Source organism: Pristis pectinata, chromosome 1 (assembly GCF_009764475.1).
Source record: "Pristis pectinata isolate sPriPec2 chromosome 1, sPriPec2.1.pri, whole genome shotgun sequence".
NCBI classification, from domain to species: Eukaryota; Metazoa; Chordata; class Chondrichthyes; order Rhinopristiformes; family Pristidae; genus Pristis; species Pristis pectinata.
This window is the reverse complement of record NC_067405.1, coordinates 31050800-31073490: the sequence shown is the minus strand read 5'-3', so window position 1 is coordinate 31073490 and position 22691 is coordinate 31050800. Positions and strand designations below refer to the sequence as shown.

Below are 22691 nucleotides of genomic sequence, written 5' to 3'. Positions count from 1 at the left end.
AAGCAGCTAGCATAATCAAAGACCCCACCCACCTGGGACATTCTCTCTTCGCTACTCTTCCATCTGGTAGGAGATACAGGTGCCTGAGGGCACGTACCACCAGACTTAAGGACAGCTTCTACCCCACAGTGATAAGACTATTGGACAGTTCCCTTATACAATGAGATGGACTATGACCTCACGATCTACTTTGTTGTGACCTTGCACCTTATTGCACTGCACTCTGTAGCTGTGACACTTTACTCTGTACTGTTACTTTTTTTTTACCTGTACTACATCAATGCACTCTGTACTAACTTGAAGTAACTGCACTGTGTAATGAATTGACCTACGACCGGTTTGTAAGGCAAGTTTTTCACTGTACCTCAGTACAAGTGACAATAATAAACCAATACTCCACTGTTTTCAGACTCTTGAACAGACCTCTTATACACTAAAGGATGAACTCTTGAATTCTTGATCTCCCAATCTACCTCATTGTGCCCCTTTGCACTTTGTCTACCTGCACTGCACTTTCTCTGTAACTGCAACACAATATTCTGCATTATTTATTTAACTATCTCTGTATCTTCGTGTACTTATACATGAAATGATCTGTCTGGATGGCATGCAAAACAAATCTTTTCACTGTATCTTGGTACACATGACAATACTAAACGAATAATAAACCAATAACCCCAATGAACATGGAAGCTTGGTCTGTTATGTTCACACAAAGCAGAAATTAATAGGTTTCTGGACATTAAGGGGATCAATATGGGGATACTGTAGAGAGGAAGGATCTGCCATAACCTAGATAAATAGTGGAGCAGGATTGAAGTGATGTATAGCTTTCTCTTGCTCCTGCTTCTTATGTTCTTATTAATATGTTCATGATACATTTTACCTTCAAATGAGAAACAAGAAATTAAGTTTAACTGGACCGAGCGAATATAGATGAGTGCCTGTGGGTCCCTGCATAGAAAATCCTCAATCTTAGCATGTACCTAAGATTAAGATATCTTTATTAGTCACATGTACATCGAAATACACAGTGAAATACACCTTTTTTGCGTGGAATATCCTGGGGGCAGCCCGCAAGTGTCGCCACGCTTCCAGCGTCAACATAGCATGCCCACAACTTCCTAACCCGTACGTCTTTAGAATGTGGGAGGAAACTGAAGCACCCGGAGGAAAACCTACGCAGAGAACGTACAAACTCCTTACAGACAGTGGCTGGAATCGTCTATCATTAGACTAAGAGGAAATGGTTATCTGAATGAAGCATTGCGTTTCATTGGATTAAAGTCAGGTGACTGGTGCATTTACTAAAAGGCTATTCCAGAAAAGCATTGAAAGTATTCAGTTGTCTTTCCTTAATTATGGGAAAGTATGAAGGGACTGCAAGTAGGTTCATTGCACCTGGGAGGAGACAATTTGGTCCATTGGCACTGTGCCAGCTCATGATTCATTAAAGCTAGCCAATTATCCCAATTTCTCTGCTCTTTTCCCACAGCCTAGTAGTAGTTTTCCCTTCAGGTATTTATCTAATTCCCCTCAAAGTATCTGCTAAATCTGCTTCCCTCACACTTTCAGGCAGTGTATTTCCAGATCACAGCAATTCACCATTAAGAGTTGCTTCATAATGTAATACCTGATTCTTTTGCTATCCACCTTGAATCTATATATTCTGGCTGGCCAAGCTTTCTGCCACTGGCAATATTGTCCCTTGTCATCTACTAAAACCATTCATGATCGTAAAGCCTTGATTGAATCATCTCAAAACCTGAGCTGCTTTGAAGAAAACAACCCCAGCTTCACCACATATCTGAGATGAAGAATTTCAGTTATGTCCAGTATATCCTTTCTATACCATTTCCAAGAACTGCTCATCTTTCCTCAAGCGCAGTGCCTCGAATTGAACACAATAATTTAGTCATACTTTAGCTGAAGCCTAACAAATGCTTTATGAAAGCTCAGCACAAGTTTCATGCTTTGGTGACTTTATCCTTTAATAAAGGCAGATTCCACATACATTCTTTTTAAACTGGCATTTCAACTTATCTCGCCACTTCCAATGATTCGTGTACTTTTTCCAAGTCTCTGCACCCATTTTATCATTGCACTGTTTATTTTACGTACCTCTCATCCTTTCTACAATAGTGAATCACTTCACAATATCTTGCATTTTGTCCATCACATGGCTACCCATTTTTACCATGTATATCCTCCAGAAGAATGTTACTATTCTCTCATTTACCGTTTCTTAAATATGTATCATCTGCAGATTACCTTTATGCCCAAGTTCAGATAATGAATAAAAGAAAAATCAAAAGGAGTAATGCTAAGACTAATGTTCAAGTCTCAAATTTTCACCACCACACTATGCTTTGTACCCGCAAATATGTTTTCCCCATTTATCTATTGTTGTTTTAATTCCAAGGCTATGCATTCCAACTTTATTGAATATCTGTTCCCTTCCTAGCTTGCCCCTGGACTCAGCACCAAGTCCACAAGAGGAACAACAATCTGGCAATCAGATCCTTTAGCTAAGTCTGCCATTCAACAGGATAGTGGCTGAACGAAAATTCTTCAGGTCTTGATTCCCTTACTGATAAGAAATTTATCTAAATCGGCAATAAATATACCTCCTGATTCTGCCCTCACAGCTGTAGCAAGGAGTTGCAAAGACTCAACCACCGAAAGAAGAAATTCTTCTTCATTTAGTCTTAAATGGATACCCACATACAAATGGTTAGCTCCTGATCCTACTGAGCAGAGGGTCAGAAACACTCATACTTCTCTTCAGCTGGCATATCTAGCACAATGCCATTCATTCCATTGGACATTCATCAACAATGGAACGTTCATTAACAACTACAGCTAAAAATTTTAATTAATATTAATGTTTTAATTGATTTACATGTTAACTGCTTTTAAATAAATGTAAACAACTTAAAATTATTTCAACAATTTCTAAATATCTCTCATTGTCACAAACATTGAACAGGGAAATGGCTGTTGGAAGGATATTGGGTTAGTTCAGCTTGAGTATGATTCTGGCTGATGGTAGTATTGGGGTGGCTGAAATGTATCTGCTAGATTTACTCTTCTCCATTTTTAGTGAAAAGAAAATAACATTTATAACCCCTGATTTTTTTTCACAATTTCCACACCCACATTCCTCAGTAGCACTGTGTGCATCCCATCTGGTCTGGATGACTTCTCAATTTTGGGTACAGATAACATTTTTTAATTCTCACCAATGGAACAATTGTAACATATCAGCTGAATCCTATTTAGTATCGTACCTAGTCCCACCCTCTGCCTCCGCAAGACAATGTCAGCTTCTGGTCCCGAAACTAACCCCATCCAACGTTTGGTTACCCGTAATTATTCTTTTTTTAAAAAAAAGCCTTTGGACTTTGATATCCCTACTGTGCTACTGGGATTTCCAGGATTTAGACACTATAGGACAAAAAGAATGGCAATGTACTTCCAAGGCATAAGAACACAAAAAAGTGGGAGTCAGCCACCTGGCACTTCAAGCCTGCCCGCCATTCAATAAAATCATGACTGATCTCGACCAGATCACATCTCTTCTGTGCCAGACCTACATAACCCTCAAGTACCTGATTTTTCAAAAAAAAATATTTTCTTCCACTTTAAATACCTCGTCTTCATAACCCTCCAGGGAAATGAATTTCAGAGATTCACCACTCCCTGTGAGAAGAAAGTCTTACACATGTCAGTTTTAATCAGATTCCCCTTATCTTGTAACCATGTCCGCTTGTGCAAGGCTGTCCTACTCGTGAAAATATCTCAACATTTACCATGTCATATCCCTCAAGGTCTTGTATGTTTCAATAAAATCACTCCTTTTCCTCTAAACTCCAAAAGAAAGCAAGTCTACATTTTTTTCAGCCATTCATGATAGGACAACCACCTCTTCTCAGAGATTAATATTTTCCTTGACCTCCTTTGTATTCTACATGGGGTCCTTCAGTATTCTTTCTGCTTTTGGTGCTTCTTCCAAACATTGTTCACTTGGAGGAGTATGATAATCAGGAAGAGGTTCCCTGGCCACCTTTGACGAGGCCATGAGACTTCACTGGATCTGGTGACAATGATGAGGACTAAGGACATCACTAATGACCCTCACCATCTGGGACATGCCTTCTTCTTGTTACTAGGGAGGAGGTATAGGAGCCTGTAGACCCACACTCAATGATTCAGGAACAGCTTCTTCCCCTCTGCCATCAGATTTCTGAATGGTCCATGAACACTACCTCATTATTCTTTTATTTTGCACTATTTTGTAACTTATGGCAACTTCCTGTCTTTACACTGTACTGCTGCCGCAAAACAACAATTTTCATGGCATACAAGTCAGTGATAGTAAACCTGATTCTCATTCTGACTCCCAGGACAACTTACTCCCAACTATGTACCCTTGCGCTGTCCTCTCCAGTAGGCCTGTTATGCTGGATACCCCTGCGGAGTGGGATAGGACGTCCTGCAAGGTGTGATTCTATGAATATAACTGTGTCAGTTTCTTCTAAAAGCAAACAAAAAAAATTGCAGATGCTGGCAGAAACAAAAACACAAAATGCTGGAGATGCTCATTGCATCAGGCAGCATCCACAGAGGGAGAAACAAGGTCAAATTTTCAAGTTGATTACCTGTCATCTGTTCTGTTTTTATAACAGACTATTTTCAATTTCCCGTGTTTATGTCAGGCTACAGCTTGATGGATTTGGGCACAATTCTCCAAATTCAGCCACCCTAATGATGGTACAAATGCAGCTATTGTGCACCAGTAGTTGTGAGTGGGGTTGTGCACTTGGATGGGATGCCAATCAAGCAGGCTGCATTTTCCTGCTTAATGTCTGCCTGTTCTAGTTTCTTTTAACACTCAAAATCTTACTGCCATTCTCTAATGTTTAATCCTGCTGTCTCCTTGATACCAAAACTATAACCCTACCACATGGCAGGGGTGTAAGGTCAAACCTAACAGCATAAGGCAAAACCTAACAGTGTAAACAACAGTGATGCTTCACTCCCCAATAAGCTCGATGGCTTTTATGTACACTTTGTAAGGGAGAATAACACTCTCCCCACAGCATCTGACGACCTTGTGCTCTGTTTCAAAGGCCAATGTCAGAACATCCTTCAAGACAGTGAACTCTCGCAAGGCATCAGGCCCTGATGGTGTACCTGGCTGGGTACTGAAAATCTGTGCTGACCAACTGGCTGTAGTGCTCAAGGACATCTTCACTGCTGCAGTCTGAGGTTCCTACCTGCTTCAAAAGGGCAGCAATCATATCAGTCCCCAAGAAGAGCAGGGTGAGCTATCTCAATGGCTATTGTCCAGTAACACTCAAATCTACTGTAATGAAGTGCTTTGAGAGGTTGGTTATGGCTAGAATTAACTCCTGTCTGAGCAAGGACCTGGACCCGCTGCTATTTGCCTCCCACCACAACAGGTCTACAGCAGATGCAATTTCACTAGCTCTTCACTCTGCTTTGAAGTATCTAGACAACCTCAAGACATAAGTCAGGCTGCTGTTTATTGAATACAGCTCGGCATTCAGCACCATCATCCCCTTCAATACTAATCACCAAACTTCAAGGCCTCTGTGCCTCTCTCTGCAACTGGATCCTCAACTTCCCAATGTCCACTGTCAGTGCAGACTGGTAATAACATCTCCCCCTTATTGGTATTGGTTTATTATTGTCACTTGTACTGAGGTACAGTGAAAAGTTTGTCTTACAAACCGATCGTACAGGTCAATTCATTACACAGTGTAGTTACATTGAGTTAGTACAAAGTGCATTGATGTAGTACAAGTAAAAACAATAACAGTACAGAGTAAAGTGTCACAGCTACAGACAAAGTGCAGTGCAATAAAGTGCAAGGTCACAACAAGGTAGATCGTGAGGTCATAGTCCATCTCATTGTATAAGGGAACCGTTCAATAGTCTTATCACAGTCGGGTAGAAGCTGTCCTTAAGTCTGGTGGTACGTGCCCTCAGGCACCTGTATCTTCTACCTGATGGAAGAGGAGAGAAGAGAGAATGTCCCGGGTGGGTGGGGTCAATTACTAACAATTGAAACAGGAACATCTCAAGGATGCGTGCTTAGCCCACTGCTCTACTCTCTCTACATTCATGACTGTGTGGCTAGGCACAGATCAAATGCCATCTATCAATTTGCTGATGACACCACTGTTGTTTGTAGAATCTCAGATGGCGATGAGGGGGCATACAGGAGTGAGATAGATCAGCTGGTTGAGTGGTGTCGCAACAACCACTTCGCACTCAGCATCAACAAGATCAAGGAATTGATTGTGGACTTCAGGAAGGATGGAGGAGGGAGAAAACACACCAGTCCTCATTGAAGGATCAGCAGTGAAAAGGGTAAACAGCTTCAAGTTCCTGGGTGTGAACATCTCTGAGGATCTATCCTGGGCCAAACACATTGATGCAAACACAAAGAAGGCATGCCAGCAGCTCTGCTTCATGAGGAGATTTGGTATGTCAACAAAGACTCTTGCAAATCTCTATAGATGTACGGTGGAAAGCATTCTGACTGGTTGCATCACAGCCTGGTATGGAGGCTCCAATGCACAGGAACGCAAGAGGCTGCAGACAGTTGTAGACTTAGCCAGCTCCATCACAGCCACAACCCTCCCCAACATGGAGGACATCTTCAAGAGGTGGTGCCTCATGAAGGCAGCGCCTCATGAAGGCAGCATCCATCACTAAAGACCCACACCATCCAGGACATGCCCTCTTCTTGTTACTACCATTGGGGAGGAGGTAAAGGAGCCTGAAGACCCACACTCAATGATTCAGAAACAACTTCTTCACCTCCGCCATCAGATTTCTGAACAGTCCATGAACACTACCTCATTATTCCTTTTTTTGAGCTACTTATTTTTGTAATTTATAGTAATTTTATGTCTTTGCACTGTACTGCTGCCACAAAACAACAAATTTCATGTCATACAAGTCAGTGATAGTAAGTTTGATTCTGATGCACTGGTTAAACTTATTGGCAGAGCGTTCATACCGAGGTTCATCCCATCCATCTTTCTCTTGCCACAGTGCATACTAGAATTTAACTGATTGAAACAAATAAGAACTGACATTCTGACATTTCTAGGTCACATTGCTTGAAACCATGGGCCCTTCTGGAAAATTATCACAAAACACTTGGGGACAACTAATCCCCAAACAGAGTTGCTGATTTGATTTTTGAGCACTCTGCTAGATCATTATTTTTTTTCTTTTAATTAGTTTTCCTGACCTGTATTAGCAAAGGACCAATTTTTTTTTTAACTACATTTGAACTTTTTTTTACATTTTGGATGAGCTCAAAGGTCACTTTGGCCATTACATTCACATATTGTGTGTTGAGCTTTAACAACGTGCTGTTGCTTATACTTAGAAGAACAACTCACTGCAACTTTCTGAAATTTTTACCATTTCTAACGTTGTTTTTGTATATTAACTTTTTTTCATTATTTCTTTTTTGGTAAACAAATAAGAATTGAAAGGCAGACATTTTTTTGGACAAATACACAATCACTTTTGGAAGGAAAAATGAAATGATTCATATTCAGTGCCAGTTTTAAAGATATTTTCACTTGTAGCTGTATTGGTAAAGTATAGAACAACTTTATAAAGTTTGCCGGACACTAATAGTGCAATAGTGACCTTTCTATTTAATGACAATACTTCCTAGTGGCTGCCTGTTTTGCTGCTTATGGGAAGTCAGGGGAACTGAACAAAAAGCTGAAAAAAGGAATTGTTAAGTAAATAACAGTTTGGCAACAACAGAGCAGCAGGCTGCCGAGATACAGGCCTGAGGCCAACCTACAAGGACATCAAGCTATTGGCAAATCACAAAGACAAGCAGTCTGGCACGTACATCAATAGACCAAAAGCTTAATAGAGCAGCTCTAATACAGCTGCTGGGCTTTGAGGATGGACCAGGAAGAGCAGCAACACCGTGGACTGAATCTTGACTGCATTTCAATGGTGACTTGGAGACAGCATCCTCAAAGACTGAACAGCCTGATGCTCTTCCCTCAGAGGAAGAAAGGCTGAGAACTGAATGGCAGAAGCATGCAGGGTAACACAAGGATTTGGTAAGTTAAACCTAAAGAAAGCATTTTCATTTGTGGGGTATCCAAAGCCAAAGGTCATAAATATAAGACTAAAATAATCAGGGAATTTTGGAGAATATGTACAGGAATGGGGAGAATATGGAATGTAAAACTAACATAAAATAAGATATCTCTATTAGTCACATGTACATTGAAACACACAGTGAAATGCATCTTTTTGCATAGAGTGTTCTGCAGGCAGCCCGCAAGTGTCACCACGCTTCCGGCACCAACATAGCATGCCTACAACTTCCTAACCCGTACGTCTTTGGAATGTGGGAGGAAACTGGAGCACCTGGAGGAAACCCACGCAGACACGGGGGGAATGTACAAACTCCTTACAGACAACGGCCGGAATTGAACCCAGGTCTCTGGTGCTTTAATAGCAATGTACTAAACACTACACTACAGTGCCTGCCCTACAAAGGTTAACTGTGGAACATAGCATGAAACCAGAGAAGCATATGAGAGAAAAAGGATTAGATGAAGTTTGGGGGGGGGGTTGGTGGAGGGCTTTGTGGAGCACATTATGGAAAAGAGAAGTTGGACTCAATGGCCTTTGTACCCCACATATGCATCTAAGCTTGTCCCATTTGCCCACATTTGGCCCATATTCCTCTAACCCTTTCCTATCTATTTACCTGTCCAAGTATCTTTTAAATGTTGTTATTGAACCTGCCTCAACCACCTCCTCTGGCAGCTCGTTCCACATACGCGCCACCTTCTGTGCTAAGTTGCCGCCCCTCAGGTCCCTATTAAATCTTTTCCCTCTCACCTTAAACCTATGGCCTCTAGCCTTTGATTCATTTTCCCTGGGAAAAAGACTGTGTGAATTCTCCCCATCTATACCCCTCGTGATTTTATACACCTCTATAAGGTCACCTCTCAGTCTCCTTTGCAACAAGGAATAAAGTCCCAGCCTATCCAACCTCTCCCTATAACTCAGGGCCTCGAGTCCTGGCACATTCTCGTAAATCTTCTTTGCACTCTTTTTGGCTTACTGATGTCTTTCCTATAAAAAGGCAAACCAAAACTCTACATAATACTCCAGGTGCAGCCTCACCAACATCTTGTACAACTGCAATATGACATCCCAACTTCTATACTCAGTGCCTTGACTGATGAAGGTCCACATACCAAACACCTTCTTCACCACCCTGTCTACCTGTGATGTCACTTTCAGGGAACTATGTACTTGTACTTCTTGCTACCTCTGTTCTACAACATTCCCCAGGGCCCTATCACTCACCGTGGTGGGGAAAAAAGCAGTAGATAAAGACGAAGCATATTTGGATTTCCAGAAGACACGTGATGAAGTGCCATATGAAAGAAAAATGCACAGAAGAAAAGTGCATGGGATCAGTAGTAATATAATGGTCTCAACAAGAGAAAATCAGGGTAAATGGATCACTTTTAGATTGGCTATCAGTAAATAGCGGAGTATCAGAGAGATGAGTGCTGGGACCTCAACTACAATTTACAATCTATATTAATGACTTGGATTAAGGGACTAAGTGCATAGTCGCCAAATTTGCTGATTATATAAAGATGGTAGGTGAGCAAGTTATAAAGTGGTCATAAAAACCTGCAATGGGGTATAGATAAAGTGAGTGGGGATGATGTTGACAGATAAAGAATAACATGGGAATATAGCACGTTATCCACATTGGAAGGAAAAACAAAAACAAAGTATTATTCAAATGAAGGAAGGCAACAAAATGTTGTGGATACACAAAAACATGGCATGCAGGTACAGCAAGTAGTTAGAATGTTGGATTTATTGCAAGGGGAAGAGGGAGTATAAAAGTAAGGCATTTGGATGCAAATTTATCACACCTGGAGCACAGCATAGTTTTGATTTCCACATTTAAGCAAGGCTGTACATCCATTGGAGAGGAGGTTCACTGGGTTGATAACAAAAGGCTGAATAGTTTAGAAATAAACACGAGAATTTAGAAGAATGGGAGTGTTCTAAAGAACACTAATCATATTAGTGTTCTCGTCACATGTAGGTCAGCAGGTTAGGGTGCTAAGTTTCCATTCCTGGAGGACATGTGTGACCCAAATGGTTCTTTGCAATGGCCTGGTAGTTTCATAGTTATGTTTACTCATCCTAGCAAATTTCCTGAAACTCCAGATTTGAATTATTTAATTTGATTCCCACCAAGGCAAAACTGAGGAATTGAAACTTGCATCTCCAAATACATGGACCAAGCCTCCAGACACTAGTCAAGAACTAGTCAAAGTGGCTAGTTAAGAACTTAGCCACTTTGCTCCCATACCTATACTTCCAATCAAATTGTCACATACAAAATGTTTACAAAAGCCATTTCCATTCTGGATATTGAGATGGAAAGGGTTACAAGAAGCTAATTTCTGAAGGAAGATTACTTAGAACATCTATTTTTACTAACTTATTCCTATGTTGCTGTAACTGAAAGTTCTTAAATTTGTCATTTAACTTTTGAGTAATGAAAAAATGGAAATGAAATTTCCTATTATATTTTTGAAATATGGAAGCATAACTAGTAGTTATTGTACCCATGTTCATTATTCATCAAGATTCATTCAAATATCTGACATCATTTCACCATAACAAATTCCAAATATAACATTTTTTCTGCATACATCTCTATACAATCAACTTTTTTTTTCTATTCTAGCAATAGGACTAATGGTATCAGCAAGAAAGAAATCTAATAGCATGCATTAAAAAGGACAGAATGTTATATGGCTATATTGTAGCTCCATAGGTGTGGATTAGACAAAGGTTGCTGATAATAAGGGAATTGTTGTTGATATGAATGTAAAATCTGTCATTCCCTTTGGGATACTACTGTAATTCCTCCCCCAAACCAGTATGTATGATGTAAAGTATCTAAAGCCAAACAATGGGTAAAATTTGTTCTGTTTGCTTTTCAGCTAGTAAAATAGGTATACCTTATACCAGCTTTTTAGTGAAAGACTTCCTCCAATCTTTTCAGATTTTACCTTCCTGCAAACATTATGGGGGAACTATTTATTCAAACATGCTGGCTAGTTACCCAAATCTGCATTAGGCCACTGAAACATGTAAATTATGTATATTTGTAATCTCTTGTCTGTGACAGATCCTTTCAGATTTCGCTCAGAAATATAACTGACCCTAAATAGTGATTATGTTTGTTTTCGTTTGAAATACAAACAAAATGGCTGTCCACAGTTGAAGTGCTCCCATCGACAGATCAGACCTTCCAATGGGTTATTGTCAGCAATACAAGCAACCTGGTACTGATACTCTTTAGCTGGGCAAGCTGCCTGTGGGAATGCATCCAGTGACTTCAGTACTTTAATTCCTTGCACTTGGTGCTGTCTACCATAATCAAGTCCAGACCAAAATCTGCCAAAGTCTCTTGCCTTGTAGCTTGAAGCACAGTATCCCTGAAAAATCTAAATCATTTGTACAAAATTGAAATCTTGTTCAGTGTATTTGGGAATTGAACACACAGACTTTCCAGAGTTATTAGTTTAGACGCACAGCTGGAGCAAAATAGGATGGAACATTCATTACTCTGGGGCCAACTTATAACTTCAGAGGAGCCTACAAAGTGGCATATCAGGTTAGCTATCTGTCATTAGGCTTATCTTAATTTCCTTTGACTGAAGTGGAGAAGTATCTCAGCCTCAGTGAACAAACAAGTGATTCACCACCATTTTTTCTGTTTGAATATCTCGTGTATTTGCCAGTTTCTGTCCTGAAGTGTTTGCATGGCCGATTAATGTTTAAAGGGTCTATGAATACAAGAATACAATCAAAAATATGTAGAATGACACAAAGTGTTTTAAAATATCGGCAGTTGCTCTCCATATATCAATGTAATTAGCAGTATTTTAAGACAACTAGATTGGAGAAAGATGTATGTATTCAAGATCAGGACTTTCCAAGAAACTTTAGAAATAGCACATCCAATCATCCTATGAAAGAAATGAACACCAAATTACTCAACTATTGTTCAATTCTTTGTGACTCATCTTCCATATTAGGAACCAGTATTCAACTTTAATGGCAAAATAGGAACTAATTATGTTCTATAATAGGGAATCTAATGTTGAAATATTTAATTATTGCCTTGGGTTTTAATTGTTCACAGTTATTTGAATTGTCCTGACGGAAGCATAGAAGAACTTTAAAACTGAATCTAAGGTCTGCTGTAAACCAAAAAGTTGATGCTGCAGGTTTTATGCCAACCCATTGTATTTTCCCATAATAATTATTATATAGGTTCTTCGCACTATTTTCCACTTCCTTTATATCTCTTAATTGGATAGTCAGCAAAATTGGTGGAGGTAATAAAACTAATAATAGCTAATTCTAAGGAACAATAATTATTCTGGTGTACATTGCCCTTACCTGGGTCTATTTTAAATAAGAACTGAAATGTTACTAACAATAACATAAAAAAAATAATTTGAGCAATAACCTTATTGACAATGTCCATTTATGATCATTACACCACAAATTAAACTTCATCCTATCCTTTTTGCATAACAGATTTCGGTACAATGCCTAATCGGTCCAATGTTATATCATATTTTTTCTCTCTGTCCTGTAGCACCTTAGGTAAAGTTAAATCTGCACTTGCTGTGCAAACACATCCAAACTTAATTATACTTCACCTGCAGTACAGCCAAGACTGCAATTACACTGCACTATTGACACAAGGCTGGCAGTCACGGTGTACAAATTACAGCTGCTGCCAAGAGCAGAGTTATACTATAGTCTAAGGCAGGGACATGCACAGTATTTTGCAGTTCCGGAGGCTACTTTGCATTGTTAAGAGAGCATAGGTGCTAGTGCCTGTTGACTCATAACATTAATTCCTAAATACATGCCATTTCCTCTATATCCAATGGATATTGCAAACTCATTTTCACTTCCCGTAGTGGTTATATTGCACACAACACTATTTACAAGTGAGATGAAATGTCCTATGTCCACCTGTTAAGTTAAGCTGGTGCTTTTTCAGTGATGCACAACAAACATCACAAGCTCTACTGTAGTTACATCACTGCAGTTGCAAGTTTCTATCAGAATGCAGAATACATTAATATGTACCCCTCGTCAATGAGTTACAATGATACAGCCCACAACCACCCAAAATTATTTATGCTCTGATGCAAAGACAGACTTGAAATGTTAACTCATTTCTCCTGGCACTGTTACCTGATACCCAAGTATTTTTGTTTTTATTCCAAATTTATTGGACTGACAGGATGATGTTAACAATCCATTAGTTTAAGTAAAGAGTATTGGTTTTCCACAGGTTGCAATTGCACAAATTATGAAATGAATTGTAAATCCCTAGAGTAAAGTATTCTCTTCATCAGAAAACTGTGCAAGAGAATTTTTTGTGGTTATGATCTTCTGAAGTCACAATTATGAACCATGCAAGATCAAAACTGACATAGAAATGTCCCTGAGAAACATCCCTAGGCCATCAGGGCTGCCTGTTGAAGAACAGCTAGGGTGGCTTAGGTAGGCAATTTATTAATAAGCAATTGTATTCACATGTGACAATGCCTTATGACAGACTGAAACTGTTATAATTGATTATCTCCAAATTAAGACATAAAATAATCTCAGGAGGAATGGGGAGGGTGGGGGGGGGGAGGAGGACCAGGTAGGTAGGGATGGTGGTGGTAGAGTTCAAGGATAAGAGAATTTGGTATTTTTCTGCCTCAGTGTAGAAATGCTGCAAATCCCTTATGATCCACTGCAGAACAGGCTTCATATAGAAAAATGTAGCAAAGCTGATTTGCAAGATATTTGCAGATCCCAAATGGCCTTTCAACATCACAAAGAAAACACGCCCTTAATTGGATATTGTATAAAAAGCATTCCCACAGCTCTCTCTCATTTCCTTAAGTTACTTTTTTTTAAAAAAAGGCAAGCTTCTTCAATATTTCTTTTGATTTACTGATTTATTTTAATTCAATATCTACTTTTTTTTAAGGTATTAAGATGTGCCATCTGTTTAAATTCATGACTGGATATAATGACAAAAGGACTAATACAAAAGGAATTAAACAATAACTTGATTTATTGATAACAATGATACTAATTAGTCAGGACTGTCAAACGGGAGGGGGGACAAAGCATTGCTTGGTAATCAGAATACTATAAATTAGTTAAATCTTATTATTTAAATGGAGAACACAATGGGCTGAAAGTGAGGTGATTAAAAAGTGGTATTGATTAGTTCACTACTTCGGCACACTAATTCCGATAAGCCAGAACTAAATAAAGTACTAAGGTACCTTTGCATTTTTAACCTTGACAAGATCCATTGAAACCTGTTTTAGTCCCTGTTGTTTTAATTGTCTCATGGTATATGATAATATATTAGGAATACAGATGCTCGGCAAATCCATTGACAGTCATACCTTTGACAGTCTTATCCATTACTTTTCTTTAGATGTGAGGATTTTAAGATTAAAAATGAATTACTCTAGTGGCCAGTATGAGAAGAACAATAGCACAGCACCAAGCTATACAGCCCTGGTATAAATTATATGGTGATTATCATTCCAGTGATGAGATCTGAACTAGCTTGAAAACTTCATGCTACACCATCTAAGTAATGGCATTTAATTTACATATCAACTAATGAACATCATATCTCAGATGTAAATAATTCAAAAGATGAACTTTGCATAGTAGATTCACCTGCTATTGTATCTAAGCCACTATTCCCTATTTTATTGTTGAAAATAATTTTTTAATTTTAAGATAAAAGCACATTCATTCCTCTCTGAACTCCAATTGACAAACATTAGGAGCACAAGAAGTTAATAAAAATGCATCCTGCCTTAGGCAGAGGGTTTCATGTCCACACATGCTTATTGGCTTTTGTGGCTTAAAGAAAACATACTGAGTTCTCTGCTACCACTTCTATATGGAGCATATCATTGAGATCATCCACATCACAATGTCAAACAAAAAAACTCGCACAAATCTGATCCCATTCAAGTATGTTAAATCTTGAAATACCATTTTCCATGATTCAGGTGTAGACAATAGAAAGACATCATGCCCATAGTGAACCCCAGATTTATCTCTTGTACTATACAGTATCTTTACCAATCTGGGTAGTGAAAACATAATTCTGGGCAATGAATTTACTTGATTTATTAATTGTACAGGAAGCGTAGTTTTCACTTGGAGCAATTTATACTGTATGTGTTATTTTTATGACCAGCAGAGTGAATTAAGCGAAATAGAGTAAATGATTTGAATCAGAAGCGGCTGGATACCAACATTTCAAAGGAACAATCATGGAAATGGTAATGACTTTTACAGAAATACTTGTCACATAAATACTAATGGGCAAGTACTGGTTATAATATATTGGTTAAGAAAAATGACCACTGCGGGGCAGAGTAGCTTTAAATGTCTCTAAGATAAATCATGTTACAGGCTCCCCCCCCCCACCCCCCCCCCCCCCCGTAAAGGATGTGTTGCAGATTTTAATACTTTAGAATCCCTGCCATTGGAGTTTGATTTAATAACTGAAAACACATATGATATGCTAAGATTATGCTATTTAATCCCTCATTTCCTAAAATTCCCAAATGTGATCTATCATTTTATCATTGCAATATCATGTTTTCCTATCAAAATCCTTGGTACAATGCCTAATTTAGTTCACCGTACTCTCTGTGCAAACCCATGCAACCCCATGCTAGCACTGCAGTGCAGACATCCAAAAGGATTTAAACAAAAAAATGATGCATATATTAGAGAGCTGTGTGAGAGTTATAGAAGCATTACTGAGAACATTAAGCACTCCTTTAAGGAATCACTTCAGATTTTTAAAGCAATAATGCAAATGCAGTTTTGTACATCCAGAAATTCAGTGCTTCAAACACAAAATGGAGCACAAAATTTCAAATGATTGGGTTATTTTAGCCCGTCTTTCACTAGGTATCATCATGTCCATTGCTGTACTCTTCCAATATACCAATTAAATCACTTTTATTAATCAACATTGTGATCATTATACCATTCGGTGATGAGGGAGAACAAATAATTTTATTTTTGTAAGCACACGTAATCAAATTCATAGTTAAATTATTAATCATTTTCAATCAAGCCTGAAAATGAAAAACTCCAGAGCAGTTCTTAAATAAAAGTTTAAGAGCAAGAATCAGAAACCCAAGTATATCGTTTAAGCTAATTGCAGAGGTGGTATTACCACAGGCATCTGTGCATTAATTGCAATTGCTATACAACAAATGAACGCACCACCTTTGTAAACCTGTTAATTATCATTGTCATGAAATGAAAGTAATAGGAAGCAAACTAAAAAATATGGATCATTACTGAAAAATCAACATGATGGGAATAAGTATAGAATAACTTTTAAATTCCGAGAGAATTTGGATTAATTTAGTCACCTTTACATACAGAAAGTAGAACTTAATTAGCTTTGCTTCTATGGACTAACCATACCTCAGAAAATAGTTTCTGTAGATTGACTGCTTGGCGTACTTATGTAAAGCAAAGCAAAAAGTAACATATTTATGGAAACCTTCATTTCTAAATCTAAATTTTTAATAGTGCACTAAATCTCATCTAACTTCTTCAATTTCTGTTCATTCTATAAAGATATGTCTCAACTCTGAAACAAAATATTTTCTTGGTTGCTGTTGACAACATTTTGTCACAATCTATCATTAAGCGAGTATAAAATGTGCAGAAATCATGATAGAGAATACTGAACAAGGTAAACATGTAACATATATAGAAGTTAATTGCTACAATCTCTAAAAAAAATGTTTATTTTGTTTTTAAACTGTATAAAATAAACCTAATTTACTGACAGTCTTCAAGGAGTTAATTGGAGAGTCAGAAATTGGTACTTTGCCTTGAAATAAATTGAGTAATCCAGCATTCACCATTTAAATAAACCTGTTAGTATTCATCTTACATTATAACAATGTTACATTTCTTTGTGTTCACATAAGTGCATCAAATAATACAGAATATAATCATGAGTCATCCGAAAATAGTTAATTCTGAAGTGTTTGTTGAAATTTGTCAATGTCAGTGCAAGGTAATGAAATAAGCACAATGAAAATTTATTACTCTCCAAGATCTGCATGTTGAATTTTCTTTCCTTATTTATGAGGATACTTCAAAATATTATTTTGTGATTTCCATTTGAGAGTGGCATTAGAAACAGAATGTGCTCCGCTTACAGCATTAACACTTTGATCTGTATAACTGCATTAAGATTTCAACAAAATGCACTATGGACACTTGTATTTTTGCTAGCCCGACTATGGTAGCTTATTTGAATATTAACATATGCTGCAACTGTGAATCACGTTGTTCATAGATGGATACAACAAAACAAATAAAATAATTTGACAGAGAAAAGCAACATCTGGAAATGCACAAAAACTAGAACTTAATGTTCTTCTGTATATTCACAAACAAAACTGGAGGCAAGCATATTCTCTGTTACCTAGATTTTTGGTTTAGGGTAGCTCATTTTTACATTAATTAAACCACCTCCTAATACCTTAGCCCTTACAGTAATATTAGGATCTGGAACAATCTATCTGTAAATATAGCCACTTTCACTAACTACAATACATTTAACATTCAGATTACTGTAAAATAGCAACCTTATTCAAATTCAGTCCATAGCAGACACTCAATATTTGAAAGATTTATATGGAACAAAGTTAGTTTTTCCACATCCTCAGCCCTTAGAAATCAGGGAAGTATTTTGTAATCTCAACCAATCCACTTCCAGATTGTGGTAAATCCCATGATAAACTGAATGACAAGAAGTGAATTACAGCATAACATACACTGAATACAGAGCATCGGTACAGCAGTGAGACCCCATCCTCCTTCCGGTTCTATGAAATACACAATAACCAGAGAGTTGATACTGTAATTTTACAATCACTATTTGCTATAACAATACCAGATACTAATTCAAGGATTCATTCCACCCTGTTCAGAGAACCGGGTTCCTTTTTTTTAAAAAAAAAGTATGGCATATACCAATGTAACCTTGGCAAGCAAGCAAAGGAAGGTTCTTGCACAGTAGCTCTATCTACTGCAGTTTATGCTTCAGCTGATAGTTGCTGAAAGCACAGTCTTAGGATCATAAATAACCAGTATCATCTCACAAAGCAATTCAAAAATGGTATAAAGAACATAACGCTGCAGCTTAGAGTTAAGCAAGTGGCTTATTCCCCTTGCTCCAATTTAAATAAAAACTGAAAAGCTGCTTGGAAACTTCTTCAGAATAAAACGTTTATGGAAATAAAGATTGAACTTGAAGGATTATTATTAACAAATCAAATGTTCTAATTTTCCCCACATTTAAGGAGAATGTATTTGAGAATTCATATTTCAATAATGCAAGTCTGAAATCTGCTGTTGTATATATTTAAAAAAATACTTATGGCAAAATACCAGCTTACATAGATCATTACATTTAACATTGTTCTGCTATAACTGCAAGTAGAAAAAATATAAAATAACATGTCTTAAGAGACCAATACCTGGTCTTGTTGCTGCTGGCTTCCCCTGCCCATGTTAGGCTGCTCCTTCATGGCTGTCATTGTAGATTTTGGACACACTTACTCACTCGCAGTTCAGTATTAGGCTCCTAACTTGGCAGCTGATGCATGACAGGTCTCCTTGTTGAAAGCCTGGAAAACTGCAGCTGAAGATAACAGCAAAGCAGGAGCAGCCCCTGAAGTTCCCTCTGCCTGGCCTGCCAAGCTGCCGTAAGTCCCTTTTATCAGGACAACTGGTATAATGAAGAAGCAAATATAAAAAGGAGAATAATTGTGAAACTGGCAAGGCACTAGGCAGTCTGGGTGACAAGGTGCCAACACACCTGTGTGCTGCAATTCACATTCTCCAGCAACTTAGGAACATAAAGCCAAAGCCAAGAGCAGATCTCACAAGCTCAACTGCAAGCATTTAAAACCTTGCTGCCATGCCAGTAAATGACAGAGTCTGACAGGTATGCTCTTGCTGCTCTCTGCTCTTTTCTTCTGCAGTGCTCACTGCCACTGATTAGCACATCTGGAGGAAAATCAAATGTCAAATTCAGTTTCCCTCCCTCAGCTGGAAGAAACCATTACCAATAAGAAAAGGGAGGGGGAGACAAAATTATCCTGTGAGCAACAATGATCAAGCAGCAGCAATAAGCAGGCCACTTAGTGATTAGTCAGATCCTTCCTAGCAACCTTGTCTGTCAGTCAGTATGCAAATACTGCCTCATTCAAGTTAACAACCTTAATAAATAGTGGCCAACTATACTGCAATGTGTATTCTTTAATTATGGCCTGCTTGTGAGAAATAATGAAACCTTAAAATAGTGACTGCATAAAGACAGCTGGCTACAGTAAAATATCAATTAACACATCTCCATGGAAATACATGAGAGTTGTTAGTACAGCCTTGCAGGGCAGTCAATATGCTGTGACTAAAGACAAATCAAAACAGGTTTGCAGTATTTTTGATATGTAAGAATGGATGGCTTTGTAATATTATTAATGAGCTTCAATCTATTCATAGTGCTTTATGAATATGTATATAAATATAGAGTATTTAAGATGTATTTTTTTTAAAGTCTGGTAACTATAAATCTTCCCATATGTCAAAACAAACCTGCATTCAGGCTTAAAAATTTGAGATTTCAACTACTATGCCAATATTCATATCTGTATAAATACTAAGAACTTTCAAAACCCCTCTGTAAAATCAATCGTATAAAATGTACAGAATATTTTGTTCCAGATTTGTAAAAAAGAAATCAAATGAGCTTAATGGAGTATCCGTTTATTACTGCAGCACAAGTTTCTCATTTCTGAATAATTGATAAGGCAGAGGGGATGTTATTTTTTCCTTGTGCTGCATTATCATTATTATCTGATCACTTAAAAGGGTATTCTTGTCTATTTAAAATGTGGTATATTTTGTTAGTTGCTTCACACAAAAAAAAATCCTCCCAGTTGTGCTGTCCGGTTCACTACTTGATTGTAAAGATTTCCAATGAGCATCTTACCAGGGTGGGATGAGATAATTTTAAATTCAGGGTTTGGTCCTCCAGTTTAACCCCTCGCAGCTAAAGGAACAACACAAACCAATCCTGAGGGAAAGCAAAATACTGCAGGTCATGTAAACAGAGACTGCTGGAAACATTCAGCAGGTCAAGCAGCATCTGTGGAAAGAGAAACATTCAGCATTTCAAGCTGACGATCCCTCGTTAGACTAGAAAAGGCCTTCTGAGGAGCTTTATTTATTGCATTGGTGTGAGTCAACAATGTTTCTGTTGTGAATGATTTTTAGTATTAAGGTATTAGTATTTTTAGTATTCTGACCAACAACTGGTAAAAGAGTCAGGGATTTCACGAATCCATTTCTTGAACTTTATCAACAGCCTTGGAGAAAGTTTTGGCCTTGTAGCTTTTTAGTGCATAATTTAAGCCAATGCACTGCAGGGTATCTGTGCTGGTTTTGATTAAGGCTGTGGGGAACGATATTATAATGCCCAATGTATTCAATAAACTTATGATTGGGATTGTGGGTCTTATGTGCATAACCATACAAACATTTTGCACAGTGAGACCAAAGTCATACACAAAGTGTAATGTGGCCTTTGATCTCCCGTCATGGTAGACACTCATAAAATGAGGGCTGGCAATGTAGGTACAGCTTGAACTATTAAGACCATGTCAGGGTTGATTTTCCCTCAAGTGATTAGTGTAAGGGGATAAGAATGGTTACCATGTGTCCTCAATGGCAGATAGAGCATGGTGCTATTAGGCAGATGCCCAAGGCACTACACTGGTTGGGCACCACAGAGAAAAGAAGAAGATGTCTTCAAAGAGGATGTCTCTGGACCAGATTCAAGGATAGAAGCAGAATCTTTACTGCCAGATAAAGGGCCATGCAGAAATGGTCCCTTTAACAAAAAGTATGTTCATTTTTTGTTTACACTGAAGTCCATTGCATTCAAGAGCTGAATATTCACATTTGAAAATTATAAATTTATTGTTAAAGGTGGACATTCTTCAATATGCTTAGTGGACCCCATGTTATACATACAGGCGTCCAAGCTACATAGAACAGCACAGCACAAGAACAGGCCCTTCAGCCCACAATGTCTGTGCTGAACATGATAACAAATTAAACCAAATCTCTTCTGCCTGTACACGATCCATATTCCTCCATTTCCCACATATTCATATGTCTATCTAAAAGCCTCTTGAACACCACTATTGCATTAATTTCCACATTACCCCTGGCAGCCCATTCCAGACACTTACCACTTTCTGTATAAAATACTTGCCCCGCACATATCCTTTAAACTCCCCCCCCCCCCCCTCAGCTTAAATGCATATGCTCTAGTATTTGACATTTCTACTTGGGAAAAAGATTCTGATTGTCTACCCAATCAATGCCTCCCATAATTTTATAAAATTATATCAGGTCTCCGCTGCCATAAGCTCATTTGTGCGATCAAATTTCAGAATAAGTACTGTGGGATGATGCATTAATTAATTGAACAATGTGACATTTCCAGATAGTTCATTCCATCAATCTTGCTTGCATTTGAACCTGGAACCCACAGACCAAAGTGTAGAGAGATTACAATTTTTAAACAACCAGGACCATCATTATTATTATTCCTACGCTACACTTTAGGCAGAATGGCATCTCTGGGATCAGCATGTTGAGCCATTGTACTTTAGTTAAAACAGTAATTGTTATTTGTATTGAATGAAGTATTAAACTTTAAATGGGGAATTTCACTGATAGCTTCTAACGACACACTAGGGCTGAGAAATATTGTATCACAGTGCAGAGTAATGCATGTATTGTGCAAAAGTGCACCACTGCAAAATTCTGCTGGTCCCAAAGGTTGATGCATGCATTCATACACACCTCTTTCATTCCCTTTGCCTGGTAGGTCATGAAATACAGATTGCAAGGTGAGCGCTTAAAGTGGAGAGAAGCTCAAGGTAGTGAAAGGGAAGAGTGAGCGTATTAGTTTGGTACCATAAAAATCAGAACCTCAGTGCTTGGTGGTGTTCATGATTCATTGCCAGGGGAGTGGTCAGAGTGCAATTGAATATGAGAGATCAAATTAAGCGGCGATAGTGGGATATAGGCGTGAGAGTCATGGTGAGCTAAGATGCAGTAGTGGAATGTCTAAGGGAAATTTGTGGTGAGAGGAAAATTGTTTACATAAAGGAGACCTATGAGCAATTGATTCTGAATGCCAAACTCCATGGCTATGACCTGCACAAACAGGTCTTCTTAAATTATTCCTGAAATAGGCCTCACATTGGTAGTTATCTAAGAGTACAACAGGATCTAGATCAACTGAGAAAGTGGGCGAAGAAATGGCAGATGGAATTTAACTTGGACAAGTGCAAAGTGTTGCATTTTGGCAAGTTAAACCAGGGTAAGACTTAGAAAGTAAATGGCAGGGCCCTGGAGAGTGTTGTAGAACA

At 38.2% G+C, this 22691-nt stretch overlaps 1 protein-coding gene across 1 annotated transcript in view; it reads right to left on the bottom strand.

Moving 5' to 3' along the window:
* LOC127580749 (inactive dipeptidyl peptidase 10-like) overlaps nt 1-19224 on the bottom strand; it is a 547404-nt gene extending 528180 nt beyond the window's left edge. The window contains exon 1 of the mRNA XM_052034610.1: nt 18720-19224. Coding sequence (XP_051890570.1) covers nt 18720-18779 — 60 coding nt within the window. The 5' untranslated portion in view covers nt 18780-19224. The remainder of the gene's footprint in view (nt 1-18719) is intronic.
* Between the last annotated feature and the right edge of the window lie 3467 nt (nt 19225-22691).